Raw genomic sequence first — 24276 nt, forward strand, 5'->3', positions numbered from 1 at the left:
TTCCTGGTCTGTTTAACTCTGACACAACATTTCCTAAGGTGATACAACTAGTGGGTGAATTGAGTTTTACTGCGTGCACAGAGGGATGAGGTGGACTGAGTTTCAGTGCATGCACAGAGGGATAACTTGAATAGAGTGCCTTTGATCATAGAATATTGTCATCACTATGACTCTTTACACATAACTTTCATATAGGCACCTCATCTCTAATGTGCTTTGTTTTTATCCTTTTGTTTATAGGGATTCTTGATTGTTGTGAATGACTACATTTTAATGATAATAAACATAAAAGTGCTTTAGAGTGAATTATACAGACAAGATGATATGTTTGTTTGCCCAGAAAACCCAAAAGATTTTGTAAATAAACAATAAAAACAAAAGTGGAATTTTGAAAATGGATGTTCCTGTGTAGAAAAAATGGAAGCTGCTCCACTTTAAGACAAAATTCACATAAAAGAGCAAATGTTGTATTAAATAATTGCTGTGATGCTAGTTATAAGAAAAGACCCTGTTTTCACATTCTAGAATGAAAACTTTTCCTCAGAATATGTTTCTTTGTCTGGTTTTAGTATCAGAATCTCAGTAAGTTTCCTGAGAGCATTGCTGCTCTTCTGTGTTTTGGAAGATCTTATTTAAAAATTATATTATTTCTTCTTGTAAATTTTGTTTAAAATTCACTGTAAGGTCAGGTAGATTTAGGGTTTCTTTTATGAGAGGTTTTAAAGTATAAATTAAACTTTTTAGAGTCTACTTGAATGTGAAAATTAAAAAAGAATATATTTTCAATGCCAAATACTGGCCAAGATTTGGAGAGCAACTAGGTTCTTCATGTGCTGTTGGTGGGAACATTAGTTGCACAGACAGTATTGAAACTAACAAAGCAGTTTCTTGTAAAGTCAAACATTACAATCACTATGACCCCAGATCTCCTCTCCTAGGTATTTACCCAGGTGGGTGACCACATGCACCTTCGCAGATGCTTCTACTCATGTACGTACATTACAGAATAAATGAGTGGACCGGCATTCCCACGCTGAAGGAAAGGAAGCAGACAAACATCCACTTTACACTGTTACTGCATCTATGTGAAATTCTTGCAGAGGCAAAACTATAGTCATTGAAGGCTGATCTGTGATTGCCAAGGGCCAGAAGTTGAAAAGAGATATATTGTCAAAGGCCCATGGGAACTTTGTGTTAGGATAGAAATATTTTATACAAGAGTGTAGTGGTGACTTCTATTCCTATACCTGCAGTTCTCAAAATACCTTTATGAAACTCAGCACAGTATAGAGCGATTCTTTACCAATACCATTTTTAAAAACAAAGAAATGATCAAACTGTATGTAAAGTTGGTGGGTTGGTAAGTTATACCATTGAAACAGATTATTTAAAAGATAACATCAAGGCAGTCATGATACAGCCACCTCGCATCCGTGGAGGAGAAAAACAAGACAGGAAAACTGTAAGTCACACAGAAAAGATCACAGGTACAGGAAGCTGGGTAGTCTGAGCCACTTTTGAATCAATAGACCACACTCAGGGGCCAGCATTAGAGCTAAAAAAGAATCAGCAGCCCACTGGGTCCCAAGGTCACCCCAAGTACAAAGGACTTGACACTGATACATATAAAATGGTCCAGTGGAATTCTGCCCAAAGGAAAATGGATCCTATCACTAAAAGAAAATAGAAAGTATGGGGTGGGGACAAACTAAGAAATGTCCTCTCCCAGATAAAATAATAAACAAATATGTAAATATGTTTAAATTAATTTTGTAACAGACGAGTCAGATATTTAATGATTTGCCTCTGAACAGAGTTGACCTTAAGGCCACCAAGGGAAGTGGCATTTCTCGAGGAAGTTCCCAGTATTTTCACATAGCATTAACCCCGATGGCATCACTCTTAAATCTCTCCATTTCATGACCTCCGTTCTTCAAGTGTTTTCTTCACGCTGTGTTTTTGGTCGGCTTACTCAAAATGCCGCCAGCATTTTCCAAGCATTTTTCTGATGGCTGTCGTCACCTCCTTGTTCTTCAGGCTGTAGATGAGGGGGTTCAGCATGGGGGTGATGACACTGTACTGCAAAGAGAAGATGATTTCCATGGGGGAGCCCGAGGTCGGCATGGTGTAACGCAGGCCGGCTGATCCAAAGTACAAAATCACTATAGTGAGGTGGGAGGAGCAGGTGGAGAAAGCCTTGCTTCTGCCTGTGGTGGAGCGCATGTTCAAGATAGTGGAGAAAATGCAGCCATAGGAAGCTAAAACCAGAAGAAGAGTTCCAGAGGCATGTACAACAAAAGACCAGAGCAAGACAGTGGCATTAGTGGAGACATCCGAGCAGGAGAGAGGGAAGAGGGAAGGAATCTCACAGTTGTAGTTGTGTATAGTTCCATAGTCGCAGAAGTCCAAATTCCCAGCTAGGAGGGTATTAAGGAGTGAGTTCAGTATGGCCAGTCCCCAGGATCCCCACACGAGCCCTTCACAGAACCAGCTGCTCATGATCTGGCCGTAGAGTAGAGGGCGGCAAATGGCTGCGTAACGGTCATAGGCCATGACTGCAAGGAGTAAGGCCTCGGTGCCTCCAATGGCAAACACAAAGAAGGCCTGGGCCAGACAACCCTTCACGGGGATTGTTTTTGTCTTAGACATTAGGTTTTCCAGCATCTTGGGCACGGAGACTGAAGAATACGAAAGATCGACGAATGAGAGGTGACCCAGAAAGAAGTACATAGGCGAACGGAGGTGAGCATCAGCCATTATGGCTAGCACAATCACGGAGTTCCCTGCCAGGGTCAGGACATAGATCACAAGGAAAATCACGCAGAGTGCAGCTTGGACCTGAGCATCAGTGGACAGGCCAAGAAGGATGAACTCAGAGACCACGCTGACATTTCCCATGGCTGTGTAGTGGTGTCTTCCTCAGAATCTGAAAAGCAAAAGTAATAAACCAAAAGAACCTCTTCTTATATGATGCCTTCTAAACCAAAAGAACCTCTTCTTATATGATGCCTTCTCTTCTTCAAGAAAATAATTTCTTCCATACCCCAGAATCCAAATTTCATTGACTGTTGATCCAGATATGACAACAATTTCTATATTTTAAATGCCACACGTTTGTGATCAGGCCGGAGAGCTGCCCACATTGGTCATTCTCCCACTTCTGACATGGGCTGTTGGGCTTGGGCTGTTTTAGAATGGTTTTAGGTCTGCAGTGCTTCTGAAGAAAATGAGGATGTTAAAAACAACGTGGGTGATGAGTAAAACTATGAGCGGATTCAGAAGACTGGGATTGCCAGTTCAGCGAAGAGGCACTGCAGGCACGGCAGGAGCCTAGGCAAGAAAGAAGACAGAGATTTCAAAAATATTTGATGGTGATCATTTTAACATTGCTGTATAGCAGAAATTTCTTTGGAAGAAAGAAAGATAATGAAGGCCTGATCAACTATTGGCCTTCAAAGTCCTAAGATACACTGTTTTGCAAAATAATAATAATAATAATAATAATAATATTGTGAAATAATGAACTGACAAGGAACACCTGTAAGAAAGCAGAAAAAAAGATGTATAGTGTAGTCAGAGAGTTAATTATAGTTTATTTTTTTTTAATTTCCTCTTGCTCTGGTTGGCAATCAGATAGAAATGTCTAGATCAGGGAGGCTGTTTAATATCAGCATCACCCATGCTCCTCACACTTTTAATCAATAGAGGTTAAGAAGCTGTTTGAGGTCAGAGTTGGCTCTCACAGGACTTAATCATTTTCTCTAGATTCTGTGCAGGTAAAGCAAACAGTTGGAGAGTGTATCTCCCAGGAGTGGTTTACTGACTCGTGAGTAACAGTCTACCCGCAATGCCTACAGGGGGTCTTGCTTTCCATCCTGAGATATATACGTTCTTTATCTCTCGATGACAGAAGAAAGCACTTGGTAGATAATAACATCAATAAATCATTTCTTCCAAGTACAGAGACCACGGTGCCTGGGAGTCAGGAAGAAAGCCATACTGTTGATGGAGTTTCAGATACTTCAGCAAAAAACGTCCCTTCCAAAGTTAGTCCCAGCTTGCTTTATAGAAATGTTTGTGATTTGAGAAGTTAAATCAAAGAAATAAGCCTCTTGCATGTGAGCATGGGAATGTGTGGTTATACACACACACGTGCCCACATGGAGCCCAGGAGAGGATGGGAGTGTGTACTCGCTTCCTTTCTGACCTATCCCTTGACATAAGGTTGCTCATTGAACCTGGAGCGAGACTAGTGGACAGCAAGCTGCAGGCACCCTCCTGTCTCCCCGACCCTGTCACCAGTTCTAGGGTTACAGTAGCTTCTGGCCACACCAAGATCAAGATTTTTACATGAGTTCTGGGAATTAGAACTTAAGTCCTCCTGTTTGTACAAAACTCTCTTACCCAGAAAAAAAATAATAAAACCTGTTTTTGTGGTGATTTCATGTGGAATATGCAAGGATATTTAATGATATTATCAAAGGTCCTCACAGAGGCTTTTGTTTTTACTCAAAGGGTCCCAGAAGGACTAGGGAGATGCTTTAATAGTGAAGGATGCATACTGGTCTTGAAGATAACACAGTTCGGTTGCCAGCACCCACACTGGGCATCTCAACAGAAATATGACATCTTCTTCCAGTCTCTGTGGATCCCTCCACACATATAAATATACACAGACACACATATACAATTAAAACTAAAAAAAATTCAATAGGGTTCCAGAAAACAGACTAATACTTCTATTAAAAATATCTTATTTTATTTCTTTATGTTTGAAACCACACTGGTTTTAGTCATTCATTTCTACAGACTCCAGAGGAACCAAACTCAAGGAAGTATAATAAAATGAGTTTATTGGAAACTAAATGCTGTGTGTTTATTGGAAAATGCTCAAGGGATTTCTTAGAATAACTTACCCAAGAATCACACAAGAAATAAAAACCTCCTCACAGAAGATATTCTAAAAGTTGTATTTGAAACAAATAATGAATGCATGGTCCACAGAGTCAACACCTGGCAGACGTTTGGGTCAGTGTCTTCCAGGATCTCTGGAAGATTGGGCTGGAAGATGACAGACCTCCAGCCTTAGAAGCTGGAGCGAAACTTAAGGTTGAAGGTGCTGGGAATGAGCCTCATTGCAGATTTTGTCCTGACAACATCTGCCGGGCCCATACATACAGGTCTAGTGGCAGAAGAGGGAGGTGGTTCTAATGGCCAAGTAAACAACTCATAACAGCCCATAAACACGACTTGTTGGATTAGGAGATACAAAACAGCTTGATTAAATTGTATTCTTTACATCTTCACTGTTCCCTACCCTTGCCTCAGAAGCCCTGGTGTGACTTCCTGGCTTCCTGAAGGTTCCAGAAAATTCTCAGATGTTCTGATTCAGAGCTGAGGCTCAAGAGGATCAGAACAGAGAAAGTGGCCCCGGGGAGAAAACATCAAAAGTCATTTAACCACTGTGTGTGTGTGTGTGTGTGTGTGTGTGTGTGTGTGTGTGTCTGTCTCTCTGTCTCTCTGTGACTGTGTGTATGTGGTATTTTCCCCAAATTTATATGTGGATGACAGCACCACTAACGAGAACTTAGCACTAAACAAGCCACATCTGATATTTCTAACTTGTTCACCATTCTAATTTTAATTATCAAGTGTTTTCTACCAAGCTAAAGAGAAATGAGGAACTAAGATGCGGGCAAGAAGCAGCGTGTGTGTGTGTGTGTGTGTGTGTTGGGGGGTGTATTTATCACTCCCCGCATGAAGTAAGGTGGGTAGTCAGAGCAGCGGAAGGGAAAGAGAGGACCCTAGTGAGTACAGGAAGCATGCAGAGGGAAGGAGAGGACAACCAGGGCCAGGAGGTGGCCAGAAGAGCTGGCTGATACCATGTTTACCTTGAGTACACGTCCTGCAGAAGGAGAGAGTTCAGTTAATCTGCCTTGAGGGCAAACAGGAAACATTTTCACAACCATCCAAGTCCTCTAGCTGGTAATTCTTTGCCTTTCTAGGAATATTTATGAATAAAAAGAGTCATATTTACAGGAATCCTCTTAGTCAAAAATGGTCAGAATTGCCTCTGAACTCAGGCCTGTCCATGCCCTTGAAGAGAGAAAAAGAAATCAGGAGTTAAAATTCCCATCAGGTCATTGTTTAAGCAACTTATGTCCTACAGCCTTGCTCCCAGGCACACAGTCACTCGCTGCATATGGCTTCCACACATTCTCAGTATCCAAAAGAAGCAAAAAGCATGAAGTCCTCAGGGGTAACTGAGCATGGCAGCCAGCAGATTTAAGTAGTCGATAGATGGGTAGCTGAATCAGATCCCAAAAGACAGCTCGGCTGGTACCTTGTATTCCTTGAAGGCATGACCTAACACCAAAACTTTCAACTCATTATCTCGTTGTTTGTTTTAGTTTGACTTGACTTTAAATTGGCATCTAATACTGTATGTGTTGCTTTGGTGCATGTATGTGTGCTACCATGATCAAGTCAGAATCATTAGCATGCCTGTCACCTCAAACATTTTTTTTTTTTTTGTGATATGTGAAAATTCTCTTCTAGTTATATTTGAAGCGATGCCAACCTATCGGGTTACAGAATACCAAAGCACCTCCTCTTAGATTTGAGTTTTCTCCACCAACCTTTCCCCCTGAACCCCTCTTCCTCCCTCCACAGTCTGGGAACCCATGTTCTGCTTTTGTTGAGGTTCTTTTTCTTACAGAGGCTCCATGTAAGAGTGAGAGCATGCAGTGTCTGTTTTGTGCTTGGCTTCTTTCATTCAGCATAAGAATCTTCAGCTCCAAAACTGTCATAAATGGCAGGATTTTAGGTGGGAGCCCACAGAAGTGGGTCCGTTCCACCTTGACTAAAGGTCAGAGAGTTCAGGCCTGTTCCTGCTCCTTCAAGGCTATTGGCAAGAACTTTGACTTAAGGTGTGGCTGCTAACAAGATATCTTGATCTAGGGTATGGCTACTTGGTGTTTGGGGTATTAAGATGGCCCACAGAGGTGGATCCGTTCCACCTTTGAGGATAAGTCAGAGAGTTCAGGTATATTCCTGCTCCTTCAAGAATATGAAGCCGGGCGGTGGTGGCGCACGCCTTTAATCCCAGCACTCGGGAGGCAGAGGCAGGCGGATCTCTGTGAGTTCGAGACCAGCCTGGTCTACAGAGCTAGTTCCAGGACAGGCTCCAAAACCACAGAGAAACCCTGTCTCGAAAAACCAAAAAAAAAAAAAGAATATGAAAGGAGCTTTGACCCAGGGAGTGGGTTGCCTAAGGACACTTGGACTAAGATGTAGTCACTGCACATCCTGCCTAAACAACAGAATGCTTAACTCAGGATACAGGTGATTGATGCTTCAGGTATTGAAGAGGTAATTGCTCTATTTGTCCTTTGTATCATGTTAAAGCAGTCTGTTGCCTTCCCACCCCCCCCCCCCTTTTTTTGGATTAGGGTATATAAGCACATGGAAAATAAATGGGTGAATTCATTATTCCCTGGATTGCCCTCCCAACTCTAGTCTGTGTCGCTGTCTGTTTTCTTTGTATCTCTGGTCTGTCTGCCTGACATTTCTAATCCACACATCCCTGCCCTGGAACATGCAAACCCACTGAGATTGGATCCCGACAGATGCCCCTCAACATGGGGCTCATGACAATTTTACTCATTTCATGTCTGAACTGTATTATACTGCACTTAAAAGCTCCTTTCAGCTGTTGAGGGACACTTAGGCAAACTCCATATCTGGCCTAAGAAGACTAATTCTGCATGGACGTAAGAATCTGTTTAACGTGCTCATACCCGGTGATGGGATTGCTGGATCATGTGGGAGTTCTAGCTCCAGTTCCACGTGACTATAGTAAACGCTCACGCCCACCAACCGTATGTAAACGTCCCCTTCCCCACATCTCACCAGCACGCATTTGTTCATTTTGTCTTACCATGTATCCCAGGCTAGCCTCAAGTCATAATCCACCTGCCTCTGCCTCTCATGTGCCGGGATTACAAGCATATGCCACCACCCCTGACTTTGCCTGACAGCCTGTTCTTACTAAACTTGGGTTAAATCTGCACGACGTGTTGACTTGATTTTCCCTGATGACTGGTGATACTGAGTATTTTCTCGTGTTGTCATTAGCCATTTTGTATATTTCCTTTTGTGCAGTGCCCATTACAGTCTTTAACGCATGTTCAGCCACTTTTCTATTATTTTACCGTTGAGTTGTTAGCATTCCTTGTACATTCTGGGTATTAACTCTCTGCCCCTACCATGTAGGACATGTTTTTGCTCTATTGATTATTTCCTTTTTGTACAGAAACCTTTTGGTTTATGTAGCTTTATTTGTCTATTTTTGCTTTTATTCTCTGTGCTTCTGAAATTCAGAAAAATCCTTGCCCAGATTAATATCATGAATCATCTTCTTCATATTTTATTCAAGCTGCCTTGTAAATTTAAATTTGGTCTTGTATTTTAGTATTCAGTCAGTACTGAGTTTATTTTGTATGTAGTAGGACATGAGGATCTAGTTTAATTTAATTTCCAGTTTTCCCTAGACCATTTATTGAGTAGATTGTTCTTTCATCAGTATATGTCCTTGATGTCATCATCAAAAATCAGTTCACAGGAGAGGAGGGGTTCCATCATTTTGTCTCTGTTTTTACACCAGTGTCATATTGTTTGAGAACCACAGCTTTGTTCTACTTTCTTTTTTATTCCTTTTCTTTTCTTCTTTTTTTTTCCTGATTTTTCAAGACAGAGTTTCTCTGCGGCTTTGGAGCCTGTCCTGGAATTAGCTCTTGTAGACCAGGCTGGCCTCGAACTCACAGAGATCCACCTGCCTCTGCCTCCCAAGTGTTGGGATAAAAGGCGTGCGTCACCACTGCCCAGCTTGTTCTACTTTCTTAAGATTGTTTTGGCTGTTTGAGACCTTTTTCAGGTTCCATAAAAACGGCAAGATTATTTTTTCTTTTACTGTACAGAGTGTCCTTGGTAGTTTGACAGAGATTGCAGTGACTTTGTAAGTCCCTTATGGTAGTATGTGTAATGGTAAAAATAAAATGCTGTGGATCCTCAAGTGGTTGCTGTGGCAGAAACATTGCAGGTCCCCAAGTGATGACAGGCAGTGGGTCCCAGGCAGGGAAGGCACATGAGACCATGCTGCAGGTCTCCGAAAGCAGCTGGTCCTGGGCAATGAGCCACATGGCGGTGGTGGGCAACAGACAGATAGATAGGTACTGCCATGCAGAGTGAGGTTGGATATTTATTTAGTGGGTTATGGAAGTATGAAAGGAAAAGGGGAGAAAGAGGAGAGAGAGAGAGAGAAGAGAGAGAGAGAGAGAGAGAGAGAGAGAGAGAGAGAGAGAGAGAGAGAAAGGGGGAAGGGAAGAATGGAGAGAGGCAGAAGCTGCCTCTTTGAGAAGGAAGCAAAAAAGGAAGAATCTCAGGCTGTAAGCAGGAAGATCTGCCTGCCTCAGGGGATTGGGGGGTTGGTGGAGGGAGTGGGCGTGGCTTGTCTCTTAAAGAGACAGAACAGATCATTATATTCACATCTCTTTTTTATAATAAAAAAGGCAGGAGGTTAGACACCACAGGTTAAGGGAATTGGGGAAGCAGATTCTCAAGACTGCTTCCTGCTTATTTATGGGCATCATCTTGGGGCGGCGAGCCTGAGAAGGCTGGGTGCTGATCACATCCTGATATAGCTGGTCTCTTTGCTCCTGTCTGGTGTTTGTGGTGTGGAAATGTCTGGTGTCTCTTACACCTGTTTAAGATATTGGCAGAACAAGGGACTAAGTTAAGTTTATGGAAAAAAAAATTAGGACTAGGGAATTGAGAGAGGTGTATCTGACCTGTTTAAGGTAGATCCTTCAATTCGGTTCCTGGGAACTCACAAGAATTCTTTGGATTTGTGAAAACAGAAGTTTTAGACATATACATTGTATAAACAGTAGCATATTTATGTCAGAATGACTGTGACAGATATTTTTGCACAATGAAAAGTATTTTTAAGACTATGCACAATGTAAAGTATTTTTAAGACTATGGAAGGCAGCGTGAGAGAGAAATTTGATAACCTGTATTTGTCCTCACACCTTTATAACTTGCAGGTCTTATATTTGTAATTTACTAAAGTTTGTTTGCTGAGGTTGCCCTTTTAAACTGACAAAACCTCTCAGCTGTCAAACTGCATCAGAGATCTTTGGGAAGGATAAAATTTTACTTGAGTTACTGATTTAAAAAGACAGAACATACTTGGTTGGCACCTAAAGCTACTCCTCAGGGTCCTCCATGGTTGCTGAAGTTCACATTTGCCTTTTGCTGTTTAACACAGGGCCTGCCAGGCTCCAGAAGATCCTGTAGGCTAAGAAATCTGTAGGAAGACAAGTCTACCTTGACCTGAGCATCTAGGCTGTTGATTCCAGGCAGCAGTCACATGTTATATGGAAAAACCATTCAGTTAAGATGGCGGTGAAGTCACCTGACCTCAGTCAAAATGGCAGAGGTCACATGCTGTATGAAAAATCCATGATTTTTGAGCTGCAGGGATTTTAAGGTTAATAATAAGAGAAACCTAGAGGCATGATCTGCCCTGTCGCTGAACCACCATGTCACAAGCCACAATGGGAAGCAAAAAGCTGGAATTGAAAAAAGCTGCCTTGTGAATCCAACCAATCTTGTTGGCAGCAGCAGTAGTGGCAGGGACAGTTTGAGGAAACTCCTTCCATTTGCCTGTGCACTGACAGTAGTGAGAAAACTCCCATAAAAGTGGAGCTGATGGGACATCGGTGGAGTGAGGGTACAAGCTGAAGAAGTAGCCATTAAGACCTGTGGTTTTGGGGCCTCTAAAAGGCTTCTATCCCAGGGAAGATAGACATGGATGGCTTGCTACCTATAGCAGCAACTGTGAAAACCCACAAAACAGCGATACCACAAGGCCTCCGAACAGCCTTTACCAAAACCAAAACAAAACAAGCAACACAGTGGGGGGTAGGAAAAAAGAGAAAGAAAAACTGAGGGACCCTTGGCCCCCAATCAAATGCACTGCACAGAGTGTACAGTGCTAATGCAGGAGGACTGACCCCAGGTCAGTCCGGTCATGATTTTACCTAAGGGAAGCAATCCAGAGATGAATGTCAACAAAGGGCTCAACCATAGCATAATGGGGGAAACTCACCAATTGAAGCCAGTGTTGTGTGGAGAAATCACGCTCAGGCATATGGAACACGTGGTTGTTGTGGAAAAAAATACCTGGTTCTGGATCCTGACCCCAGGAGGGGGGTTCGGGGTGGGAGATCCTCAATGTAAAGGTAAAAATAATCAAATGCCCATACTGTAATGATCTGTTCTGTCTCTTTAAGAGGTAAGCCCCCCATGTCTGCTGAGGCAGGCAGATCTTCCTGCTTGCAGCCTGAGTCTCTTCCTTTTCCATCTCCTCAAAGAAGCAGCTTCTGCCTCTTTCCATTCTCCCCTTCCCCCTTTCTGTTTCTCTCTCTCTCTCTCTCTCTCTCTCTCTCTCTCTCTCTCTCTCTCTTCCCCCCTCTCTGCTCTTCTCCTTCTCCCCTTTCCCTTCCATACTTCCATTACCCACTAAATAACTATCCAGACTCACTCTGCATGACATACCTATCTGTCTGTCTCTCGCCCAACACCCCGTGGCTCACCATCTGGGACCAGCTGCTTTTGGAGACCTGAAGCATAGGAACTGTGCCATTCGTGCCTGGGACCGGTTGCTCTGGGGTCCACTGCCTCTGCCTGCCACCACATGGCCTGCTGTCTGCCACTGTCCCATACCAGCCACCTTTGGCGACCTGTGGCATGGTCTTGTGTACCTTCCTTGCCTGGGACCTGCTGCTTGCCACCACTAGGGGACCTGCAGCATTTCTGCTGCTGCAGCTACTTGGGGATCCACAGCATTTTATTTTTACCATTACATTGGTGTCATCCAAATATAATGGATTAACTAAAAATGCTTTCCCAGTGGGTGCAGGCAGTGGCAACTGGCCATGAGACCATGCTGCAGGTCTCTGAAGGCAGCTGGTCCTGGGCAGGGAGACATGCAGCTGTGGGCGAGAGACAGAGACATGGATAGGCACGCCATGCAGAGTGAGGTTGGATATTTATACAGTGGGTTATGGAGAGAAAAAGAAGAAAGGGAAAAGAACAGAGAGAGAGAGAGAGAGAGAGAGAGAGAGAGAGAGATCCATATCAAGGTAATAAATTTTCATGTATATCTAACAGCTAGCTTTTGTCTTATTAAAAATTCTCAAAGTTGCTGGGAGGTGGTGGCACACACTTTTAATCCCAGTACTCCGGAGGCAGAGACAGGCGGATCTCTGTGAGTTCAAGGCCAGCCTAGTCTACAAGAGCTAGTTCCAGGACAGGCTCTAAAAAAACTACAGCGAAACCCTGTCTCGAAAAAAAGCCAAAAAAAAAAAAAAATTCTCAAAGTTCAATTTAAAACTATGCTTAAGCAATGCTTTCTTTACCACAATGTCAAAGCCAGTCTCATCTACACACACAGCCATACAAATTCATATATTGTTGGGAGGATATTTAATTGAGAGAGAGAGAGAAGGGGGAAGGGGAGAAGGGGAGAAGTGGAGAGAGGCAAAAGCTACCTCTTTGAGAGGGAGATGGAAAAAGGAAGAGAGTCAGGCTGCAAGCAGGAAGGAAGATCTGCCTGCCTCCATGAATGGGTAAGGGAGTGGGCGTGACTTGTCTTTTAAAGGGACAGAACAGATCATTATAGTAATGGGCATTTGATGTTGAACCTTCCAATCTGTAAATTCAGGGGACTTCCCACTTGTCTTCCTTCTCACCAATGCCTTTCACTGTTTGACCATATTCCCTGTAAAGACATTTTCTCTCTTTGACTGAACTTACATTTAGGTGACTTTTGGCTTTTAAAAATTAGCTCATGGTCTTTCTTTCTCAGATTACTCATATGGGTGTGTCTGATAGTGTGTCAAAAATACCTACTGATTTTTGTTGTCCCTGTTTTAACTTTTATTAAACTTTGAAGTTTTCATACATGCAAGCAGTATGTCCTAACCCACCCATCACTGCCTTCCTCCTACTCTCCCAAGACACCTCATCATTTCTCCCTTCCAACTTCATGTATCCTCTTTTGATATTTTTTATGTACTTACGATTTTTTAAACCACTGAGCTCAGTTACTACATGTGGGGGGGTCATGCACTGGTGAATGGGGAACCTAATAGTGGTCATAGTTCTGAAGAAAAGTGATCCTCCCTGAGTAGCCATCAACTACCAGTAACTCTTCAGCTAGAGGGGGTCCCTCAGGCACCCCTCCAGTCTCTATATGCTGGAATTTTTAACTGGCTTGATCTTGCATAGGTCTTGTGTGGATAACCACACAAGAATTCATGTGAATTCATGTGTATAGATCCATGTCATGTCCAGAGGACAGAACTTCACAGCACGCCTACCACCTTCAGCTCTAAAATTTATTCCTTCTGGCCCTCTTCTGCAACATCCCCTGAGCTTTGGTGGGTTTTGGAATGTTAAAGGTCCTGTCCTGGCTGCATTGTTCCCAGTCACTTAGTGTCTTAGGGTTTCTCTTGCTGTGAAGAGACACCATAACCAAGGCAACTCTTATAACAGAAATCATTACAGATTCTGAGGTTTAGTCCATTATCATCATGGTAAGAAGGGGTGGCATACAGGCTCACGTGGTTCTGGAGAAGGAGCTGAGAGTTCTACATCTTGATCTGCAGGCAACAGGAAGTGAACTGTGTGCCACACAGGGTGTAGCTTGAGCAAAGGAGACCTCAAAACCCATCCCCACAGTGACACACTTCCCCTAACAAGGCCACACCTACTCTGGGGAAACCACACTTTCTAATAGTGTTATTCCCCTTCCAGCACTTTGAACAGTGATGTAGCTCTGGATTAATTATCCTCTCCCCACTGTAGTAAGAAACATCCCCAACCAAAGATGGAACAACACAAATCTATGGGATATAAACATAAAGATTTAGAAGTCAGTTTGACAACATGGATATTTATAAGAATAATATTGCTGAGTTCACCCCTAGACCCAGGGGCATTCTTAGCTACAGGTTCTGGCTATGCTCATAGTACCAGTCATTAATTCCCTCTTATGGAACAAATCTCAAATCCCATCAAGAGAGTCTTGAGTTACTCCCATAAATAATCTTGCCACTATTATACCAGTGTGCCACTGATCACCCCAGCCAGGTATGGGGTTTTGTGGGACGTAGTTTCCCGAAGACTAGGTGGGTAAAGATTCAGTGGTGACAAACAGAAACAAACACAGAGGCAGTTTGAATCTGAGTGTATTTTGCAGCTCTCAGACAAGGCTTTTTATACAAAAAGAACAGATATTACCATTCTTAAAAGATGTGTTCATTGAAGAAGTTACAAAGAACAATTATCATAACCACCTGGCACTAGAAGGCACAAAATCAATCAGTTCCTAGACACTGGGGTTAAAGAATCAGTTACAAATGGAACAAATAACATCATAATCACTAAACAGAACAAAATACAAAAAAAATCACTTATAGTTAATGAATGACTCCTAGGTCCAGATCAAGGTAATAAATTTTCATGTGTAATCCTTATCTAACATCTAGCTTTTGTCTTATTAAAAATTCTCAAAGTTCAATTTAAAACTATACTTAAACAATGCTTTCTTTACCACAATATCAAAACCAACCTCATCTACACACACACAGCCATACAAATTCATATATTGTTGGGAGGATATTTATCAAAGTATTATTTTGTAATTATGTACATGATTATGAAGCAAAGTGTTGAATCTCTTAGAAAAGAGATCATGGCCAGTAACCCCAATTTAAGGGGGTGGCTTCTTCTCGGCCGAGGCTATCTGGAATCTTGTCAATATTAAAAGGAAATAGAAGCAGACAGACTGTCATGAGAACTATGGCTCAATAATTTCTCTCCGGCTAGAGAGTTCCACAACTGGTTCCAGGAGACCTCCTCCCTTTGGAGTCTAGCACCTCAGTCTGTGGAACGTGGCTCACAGAATTTACTGGGGTTTGTGTGGCACCAAACCCCAGTAAATTCTTGCCTAAAAGAGGGATACTGTAGCATGTAAAGTCTCTGATCAATAACTTACAGGAAGGTAAGTCATGCCTGGTACTGGGATTCTTACTTGATAATCCATGTCCTCTAGAAGCACAGTTATTAACTAATGTGAGGTATTTCTATTCAAGCACCTTTTAAAATTATATGTTTAATCAGCTTATAACCAAGTGGAGTCTCATAAAGTTTCTTCAGGTGTTCTTGGTTTTCATTAATAGCTCCCTCTCCCTCCTTCCCCAAACTTTATGTCCCCATTCTTCTTAAACTTTTAGTTCCAATTAAAGGGTTGGGAAAAAATATTCCAATCAAATGGATCCAAGAAACAAGCAGATGTAGCTATCCTAATATCTAATAAAATAGACTTTAAACTAAAATCAATCAAAAGAGACAAAGAAGGACATTTCATATTAGTCACAGGAAAAAAAAATCCATCAAGAGAAAATCTTAATACAAAACATCTATACCCCAAATATAAGGGCACCCTCATATGTAAAAGACACACTTCAAAAGCTGAAATTGTACTTTAAACCCCACAGACTATGAGTGGAAGATTTCAGCACTCTACTCTCACCACTGGACAAGTCAGTCAGACAAAAAATGGGCAGAGAAATAAGGGAACTAACAGATATTATGACTCAAATGGACTTAACAGACATCTATAGAATATTCCATCCAAACAGAAAAGAATATACCTTCTTCTCAGCACCTCATGGAACCTTCTCAAAAATTGACCACATACTCAGTAACAAAACAAACCTCAACAAATACAAAAAAATTGGAATAACCTCATGTGTCTTATCAGATCACCATGGCTTAAAACTAGAACAGCAGCAATACCAATTCCAGAAAGTCCACAAACACATGGAAATTAAACAATGCTCACCTGAATAATCAATGGGTGAAGGAAGAAATAAAGGGAGAAATTAAAGACTTCCTAAAATTCAATGAAAATGACCACACAACATACCCAAATTTATGGGACACAGTGAAAGCAGGGTTAAGAGGAAAGTTCATAGCCTTAAATGCCTACATAAAGAGGCTGGGAAAAAAATTCCACACTAGTGAGTTAACACAACACCTGAAAACTCTAGAACAAAAAGAAGCAAATTCACCCAAGAGAACTAGACGGCACGAAATAATCAAATTGAGAGCTGAAATCAACAAAATAGAAGCAAAGAAACAATACAAAGAATCAATGAGATAAAGAGTTGGTTCTTCAAGAAAATCAACAAATAAACAAACTTTTATCCAAACTAACCAAAATGCAGAGTGTTGTCTGAGGTTTTCTGCCCAGTTCATGCAGTCGTTAAGTCCCAAAGTAATCACACAGAGGTCTACATTAGCTATAAACTGATTGGCCTATTAGCTCAGGCTTCTTATTAACTCTTATAACTTATATTAGCTCATTATTCTTGACTATGCTAGCCATGTGGCTCGGTACCTTATTCAGTGAGGCAGTCACATCGTGCTTCTTCTGTGGCGGGGTCACTACTGCAAACTAGGCTTCTTTCTTCCCCAGAATTCTCCTGTTATCATTATCCCACCTCTACTTCCTGTCTGGTTGTCCCTCCTATACTTCCTGCCTGGCTACTGGCCAATCAGCATTTATTTAAAATATAATTGACAGAATACAGACCATTATCTAACACCAGCAGAAAGAGAATATCAAATAACAAAAACAGAAATGCTGGGACAGATGGATGGTTAATCACTAATATTTCCTCTCTCCCCTTATCAGCTCAGTCTGCTCCCTGGAATCCAGCAGTTCCCCAGGAGGGCAAATCTGCAGCCTGGGAAATGGCAGTTGTACTTCTTGCAGTCAGATCCCAGGTGAGTTCTTCCCTGGCCCCATCCTATCCTGAGGTCACTGTAGTCGCCTTTCTATAGCTTTGGCATCATCCTGTTGGCTCGTTAGTTCCCATTAACACTAATGGTATTCTTATAGTCGAATAGATTCTGTTTCTAAGGGATGTAGATTGGTTTTTAATGTTATCTGTGAGATGGTGTGGGGAATTCAGAATAACTAATTGGATTCTTTTGGGAAGGAAATCTATAATCAGGTATGATGGTGCCCAATGGTAATTCCAGTCACTAGGGAGACTGAGGCACAAATGTTGCCCGAGCCCAAGAATTTTGGGCCAGTCTGTGTAGCATGGTGAGTCCTTATCTCAAAAAAAAAATAGAAAAAAAGAAAAAAATCCTGGAAGAAGTGAGAAGAGAGGGTCCAAGGAAAGCATAAAGCAGACTGGGTTGTGTAGATCGTACAGCTTTTAGGAAAGAGAAGAGAAGGAAGAAGCAGGAAGAGAGCACAAGTCTAAAGACCAGCCAGGAAAGACAGCAGCATCGTTAATAGCAACACATGCAGAAAGCTTATCATGTGCACTCTTTCCGGTGCACCTTGTATGTGCTGTGTAATATGAGAGCCATGCAATCATCCCACTTTATTGTGAGATCATTGGGGCAGAGAGAGATGGAGGCGTTCGGATAATACTACTAAGATGCAGTAGAGCTAACAGTCATTTGGCTCCAGATTTTGGGCTTACCCACTGTACCCGTAGCACCTGATGGGACAGCATAGCATACCAGGGGAGCCAGCGTGTTTTGCTCATGTCATGTTGTGTTGACAGAGAAGGGAAGGTCGAGTGGAGGAAGGAGGCTGTGGTACAGTCTGCGAGAAAGGATGAGGAGGTAAGAGGAGACTTAGTAGACACCTATAGTTAAAGAGGGAGCGATGCCTTTGTCACGGCTCTGACTTCTCACGGTCTCACACGGGAACCTCGTCTAGTGACATGATCCTCACTTACTCCTTGATCTCATTTCTTTACTCTTTTTCTCTTTATCAAAGCTATGGGTCTTGCCTACTGACCTGTTGTTGGCAGTTCTCTAGCTGGGTCCTCTCTCGCCCTCCTTCCTGGACTATCTCAGCCCTTCATAGTAAGATCGTATTTTCCGTCAGAGCAACTGCTGACAGACAACCTCTGTGTTTGTTTCAGGGACTGGTAACCATCAAGGATGTGTCATTGTGCTTCTCCCAGGAGGAGTGGCGGAGCCTGGATCCCTCGCAGACAGACTTTTATGGAGAATATGTCATGCAGGAAAACTGTGGGATTGTCGTCTCTCTGAGTAAACAGGACATTCTGCTTCCTGAAAGGCTCTCCTGGGAGGGTGCGACCACCTGTCTGAGGGCTGTTGGATAGTACCTGCCTAGGGGGGCTTTCCTTGGCAGGGACTCTGTCTAGGTAGACTTCCACTAAAGAAAGAATGTTGGAGATAAATCTAAAAGAGTTGAAGTAGGGATCTTTTTGTACATAATGCCAAATTATGGAGGGAAAAATTGAAGCTCATCTTGGTTGGGAATTTGAGACTTCTTAGAGAGCAGAGACAGGGACACCTGGAGCTAGATCCCTGGGACCTGGAGCGCCCCTATGGGAAGGTAAGGGTACTGCAGTGGGACTGGCAGTGGATCTGAAGTACAGTCGTGGCCAGAAGGACATGGCCCTGCAGGAGGTGAGTGGAAAAGGCTGTAGATTTGCCTGGCAGCTGGTGAGGGTAAAGAGCCCTCTGAGAGGGTTCCTCTGTGTTCTGGGAATGGCTTTACACCAAGACTCTTGACTCTAAGGTTAGCCACCTACACAAGAGCTCCCACGAATGCTCTCACGTCTGTTGGCTCATGAGTTCGCCACTGTTTTCGTGTTGGTTGTGGTATTAATCTTACAATCCAACCGGTCTTACAATGTACAATTTATCTTCTATAAAAGAGAAGTTTGGAGTTGGGGAAGAAAAGAGCAAAGTACGTAAAAGTGGGTATTTTTCTCTTCAAGGTTTTCATGCTGTTTTTGTTTCCCCTAAGATATTCGTTTCTCGAACACAGTTGGAATTAGCCAGAGAAACAGGAGGAAGTGGTTTGCAGCAATCTAGTTGATGCGAGTTCTGCTCAGAAAGATCTGGGTGAATCAGACAGAGCTCTTGGACCCTGGGCTCAAGAGGAATTGAAATAGAGACCTTTTGCTGACAGGGCATCCTGGTTACTTAAGCATCCCTACCCCAACTCCCTCCTGCTGCTGAGACTAAATGCATTTGTCTTGTGTTCTGATGAATTCAGCAAAAGTGGGCAGACCCTACCCTAGGCCCCAGGAACAAGGTCAGTCTGGAGTCAATGTTAAGAGAAAGAGAAAAATCTCCCACTTAAGTCAGTTCTGGGCAATGCCCTCTGTAAGAGAACACGTTTCAAATGCTCATTGTGGTGTCTCACACCTGTAATTCCAGTGCTTGGGAGGAAGAAACAGATGAATTGCTATGTCCTGGTCTAGGGACTATATACTGAGATTCTGTCTAAAAAAACAGAAGTAATATATTCCTGCCTGACTCATGGTTGTTGTATAGACGCCTGCATCAAGAAGTACAAGGCAGGGCTGGAGGGATGGCTCAGAGGTTAAGAGCACTGGCTGCTCTTTCAGAGGTCCTGAGTTCAATCCACAGCAACAACATGGTGGCTCACAATTATCTATGAGATCTGGTGCCTTCTTCTTGCTGGCAGGCATATACATAATAAATAAATAATATTTAAAATTCTACTATAAAAAGAAAGAAAAGAAAAGAAAGAAGTACAAGGCAAGATTCAGGACATATTTTAAGGATTAAAATTCTAGAGGAGTGGAGAGATGAGGACAGGGCCGGGCCTACACTACTGGGTCTGCTTACACCATCCTCTGTCCTGAGGGACACGGGCCCACTCACAGCTCAGCTCACACAGCTGGCTTTAAGGGCATGTGGGAGTTACCTTTCGTCCTATCAAATTATGCCTGATGATAACCACACTTAACCTCCAGCCTTTTCTCTCTCGTAATCATCACAGGGATAGGAAGTGGAGCCCCCAAAGTGCAGGTGCACGTAGAGCACCCCGCTGACAGGGTCCAAGGGCTTTGTGCCTTTGTGCAAAAGGAACAGCCCTTTGGCTCATTCCCTCATCTGGTCTACCTCGGTCCAATACCACCGGCTTTGGACAAATAATAAAACAAGCAACAGCCATTAAATGAATGAATAGGTCTGTTTCCCCACACACACAGGAAACTTTCCACAGCTTCAACCTTTCACCTTCTCAACTCTGTACCTCATGACCACACTATCCCTTTAACTTTTTAATGTTTTGTGTGTATGAGTGTTTTACCCGAATGGACGTATATGCTCTACGTGTGTCTGATGCCCTCGGAGGTCAGACATGGACAATGGATCTCCCAGAACTGTCATTATGGACGATTGTGATCCACCGTGTGGGTGCTGGGAATGGAATCCCTGTGCTCTGCAAGAGCAACAAGTGCTCTTAAATGTCGTCACCTTTCCGGAGCCCTGCACTGGCCCCTTTAAATAAAATGTACCAGTGTTCTCTCTGAGAAATTGTAAATAGGGTGGTCTATTGGGAGGAGCCCATTGTGCATCCCCGTTTGCGGTATGTCTTCACTATTCTGGTTATCCGCCCCTTTCCATCTCCTAGAGAACCCTCACACAGCACACGATAGCCCAGAGGGTATTGCTTTCTCAAGGCGCTTTGTGTTTTAGAGAGATGCTAAGCTTTCAGGGGAGGTATGGGGGCCATAGTTTGGGACAAAGCTTCTCCCTTCCCAACACTCCTACAAGGAAACCACTGTTTCCTGTCTCCACCAAGGGCAGTGTGAGCCGTGCCCCAGACCTAGAGGTTCCTTCTGTCCCTCTTCAGCCAATCACACTGAACAGGGCTGGGTGAAACTGAGCTGACAAAATCCCATCTTTCCTTGTGTGCTCTACCACACTGTGCTTCTAAAGTGTGGTCTTTGACCCCAATGATGTTTTTTAAAGCATGCCCTCCAGAATTGAGGACCACTGGCTGGAGACTCAGATTTCATCCAAGCAGAGATGCTGCTTCACCCTCTAAGTGGAACATCGCACTCAGGAGACCCATCATGGGTCCTGTCCCATACTTTCTTTCCTTGTCCCCGAAGAACTAGCGTTGGCCACCAATATCTGAAACATCAAGTTCCTGTAATCGACTGGGACTGGAGATTTCAATATCTCATTATTTTACACTCCAAACAAAACAACCGCTTGAGTCCACACCTCAGGCGCTGCCCCTCTTTCTTGCCACCACTTCTGCTTTCTCATAAGCGACACACTTCCTGTTCCTTCCTACTTCTATCTGGGTTTTGTTTAGCCTACGCAATCTCACCCCTTTCCAAAGGTATCTTATTCTGCCATATTTCTGACTCTGAGAACCTAGTTTCTCTCTCAAGCTTCTGGCTAATTCCACTCCATTGTGATCTTATCTGTTCCTCTGCCCACTGCCGAGTTTGAGTTTCATCTTTTTTTTTTTTTTTTTTTTTTTGGTTTTTTGGTTTTTTGGTTTTTCGAGACAGGGTTTCTCTGTGGTTTTGGAGCCTGTCCTGGAACGAGCTCTTGTAGACCAGGCTGGCCTCGAACTCACAGAGATCTGCCTGCCTCTGCCTCCCAAGTGCTGGGATTAAAGGTGTGTGCCACCACCGCCCGAGATACATCTTTAACTCTATCATGCTGAGGTTAACCCTTTCTTTCCATTCCTTCCCCTAAATTCTTGGCTCTACTGGGGTAGGCAGGAAGCCCTACAAAGATGATCTAAATAGCTGTATTCTAAATTTCTATTCCCTGTTCATCTCTCCAGATTTTTTTAAGGCCATGACAGAGTATTGCTAATGGGTGAGTTGGTGGGGTGAAAGGCAGGTTGAGCCTCAATCTGGACCAGCCCCCAGTTGCCCCTCCAAATTCAGCCTCAGAAACAAGCCCCCTCACCTTGCCCAGCTCCCAGTTTTACTGGGTCAGTGACCAGCTCTAGAGGGCGCTGCAGTGCTGCATGGAGAGGGTGGGGACCTTGAATGAAGACAGACCTTGGACACTCCCCTCCCCAATTCTCCACCCAGTCTCAGGGCCACTCTGCAAGGGCCTGGAGTATGGAGCCCCAGGTGGTGATGACCTCCTCCAACTGACCTCAAGGCAAGTTCACAGAAGCTAGGTATTTAGGGGAAGCTAAAAGAAGCTTGAAGGTGTACAGGTGGGGTTAAGACACAGAGAAAGCTGGATCTGGGGTTGCTTTGAACTGGACAGGACAAGGGCCATAGAGGCTGATGACTGACCCACTGATCTATTGAGAACAAGCCCCTGGGCCTGCAGGCAGAACCTCTTTACCTCGTGAGTGTAGCATAGGGCTGTAGGGACTCCATGCAATAGAAAGAAGCCTAGGGGACCCCTGCTTAAGGGCGGTGCTTCAGATGTCTCTGAGGATTTCTCAGCCTGATTGTCTCCTTGTGATTGCTCTCACTTCCCCTCAATCACTTTTAAGAAATCTGGTCTTTTCCACTACATGGTGAAAAACCCAGACAGATATTAAGGAATTGAGAAAAAAAGAAAGGACAGCCATTGTGATCATGGAATCACTTGGGGCGCCTGTTTCTGCAACTAGCTTCTCCAGATACTTGAAATTCTGGCATGCTGTCTACTCCATCCAAACTTTCATGCTCACACCACCTCAGGTTTTAAGTTCTTTTCTTTTGATCTTGGTATGTTGTCCCTATATTAAGTCCGCAGACTTCCAGTTTTCATGTTTCTGGGATCCTGGCTTTTGGCTTTATTGAGAGTCAGCTCAAGCAGGTAGCTTGCCATGTTGGAGTTCCCCAAAGGTGAGAGGAGGAGGAATTTGCTAATTTGAGACCCTTAACATTGAAATGATGTGGAACTGGGTTCTGGGACATGAAACCTTCACCAACACAGAGACAATATAAGGAAGTAGATTATAGAAAGACACAGTGGTGTAGATGCCAAAGGTACACAGAACACCTAATAGACCAGACCAGAGAAGAAAGCTTAGTGAAAACACCAAATACACACAGCAGTGAAGAGGCTATTGACAGCTTCAAGGGAAAAGACATGAGCCATGCTGTGAAGACAAGATCCACGCTGTGATGGCTCTTCTTAGTTGTCATCTTGACTACATCTGGAATTAACTCTAAAGCCCAAGTGGCCAGGTACGTAGCTCACAATTTTGTTCTGAAGTAAATCATCTGAAGTAAGAACAAGGCCTACTTGTATGTTGTAGTAGTTTGAATGCAATTGCCCTCATAAGCTCATAGGAAGTGGGACTAATTGGAAGTGTGGCTTTGTAGAAGTAGGTATGGCCTTTTTGAAGGAAGTGTGTTACTGTGCGGGTGGGCTTTGAGGTCTCATATATGGTCAAGACATACCCAATATCTCAGACCACTTCTTGTTATCCATATATTAAGAAGTAAAACTCTCAGCTCCTCCAGCACCATGTCTGCATGCATGTTGCCATGTCCCATCATGATGAAGACACCCCAATAATTTTCTTCTTTATAAGAGTTGCCATGGTCATGATGTCTCTTCACAGCAACAAAAACTCTAAGACATAAGTCTCACACTCTGTTGGTGAGACATATTTTGTTTCACCTCCTAAAACTTTAATTTTAATATGCAGTTTTACCTCAATTTGGTTTTCTTTAGTGATTCTGTTTCTAATTTCAGACACTGAACTGTTTCATTCACTTCCTTCAACTGTTTATGCTTTCACAGCCTTTATTAAGGGGTTGATTGATCTCCTCTTTGTGGTTCTTAAGCATATTCATGATAGCTATTTGAAGGCTTGGCTTGGCTTCAACTGTCTTGTCTCAGGGCCTACTGTAGGAGGGTTGCTGGGCTCTGGCGGAGGCTTATAGTTTAGGGTGGTGTGGGTGTGCTTTCTCAGTGGCATCTGGATTTGTAGATTTGTGGATATCCGTGATTGTAGGTGTTGATACCTGGCCTTTGTTGGGTTGAGGGCTCTGTTCCTTGGTTCTGTCACCCGCTCTGGATCTGAGGAAACTGTGGTGACTATGGGTTGTCTGGTAGGGAGTACTTCTGAGTCCCTGCCATGTGTGGTTCCTGGGGCTTCCAGGTAGAATGTGTTTCTAGATATTGGGTGCTGGCGGAAAGGAATGGGCTTGGACCAGGAGAGTAAGGATCTGGAAGGGTCTACAGGGAAAGGAAACGGGACTGCCACAAGAGTTAACAAAGCCACCAGAGAGTGAAGTCAGAGAGCAAGCGGTGGTCTCACACAGGGCCATGAGTGGTCTTATGCAGGGCCGTGAGTGATCTTAGGCTGGGCTGGGAATGATACAGCTGTCTTTGAGT

General features: G+C 43.3%; 1 protein-coding gene across 1 annotated transcript; it reads right to left on the reverse strand.

Annotated features, from left to right (window-relative positions):
• Positions 1 to 1968: 1968 nt before the first annotated feature.
• LOC130889136 (olfactory receptor 8S1-like) lies at positions 1969 to 2898 on the reverse strand. The gene has a single exon (XM_057792693.1). The coding sequence runs from the start codon at positions 2896 to 2898 to the stop codon at positions 1969 to 1971; it is 930 nt and encodes a 309-aa protein (XP_057648676.1).
• Positions 2899 to 24276: the final 21378 nt, after the last annotated feature.

The sequence above is a fragment of the Chionomys nivalis genome, chromosome 17 (assembly GCF_950005125.1).
Source record: "Chionomys nivalis chromosome 17, mChiNiv1.1, whole genome shotgun sequence".
Lineage (NCBI taxonomy): Eukaryota > Metazoa > Chordata > Mammalia > Rodentia > Cricetidae > Chionomys > Chionomys nivalis.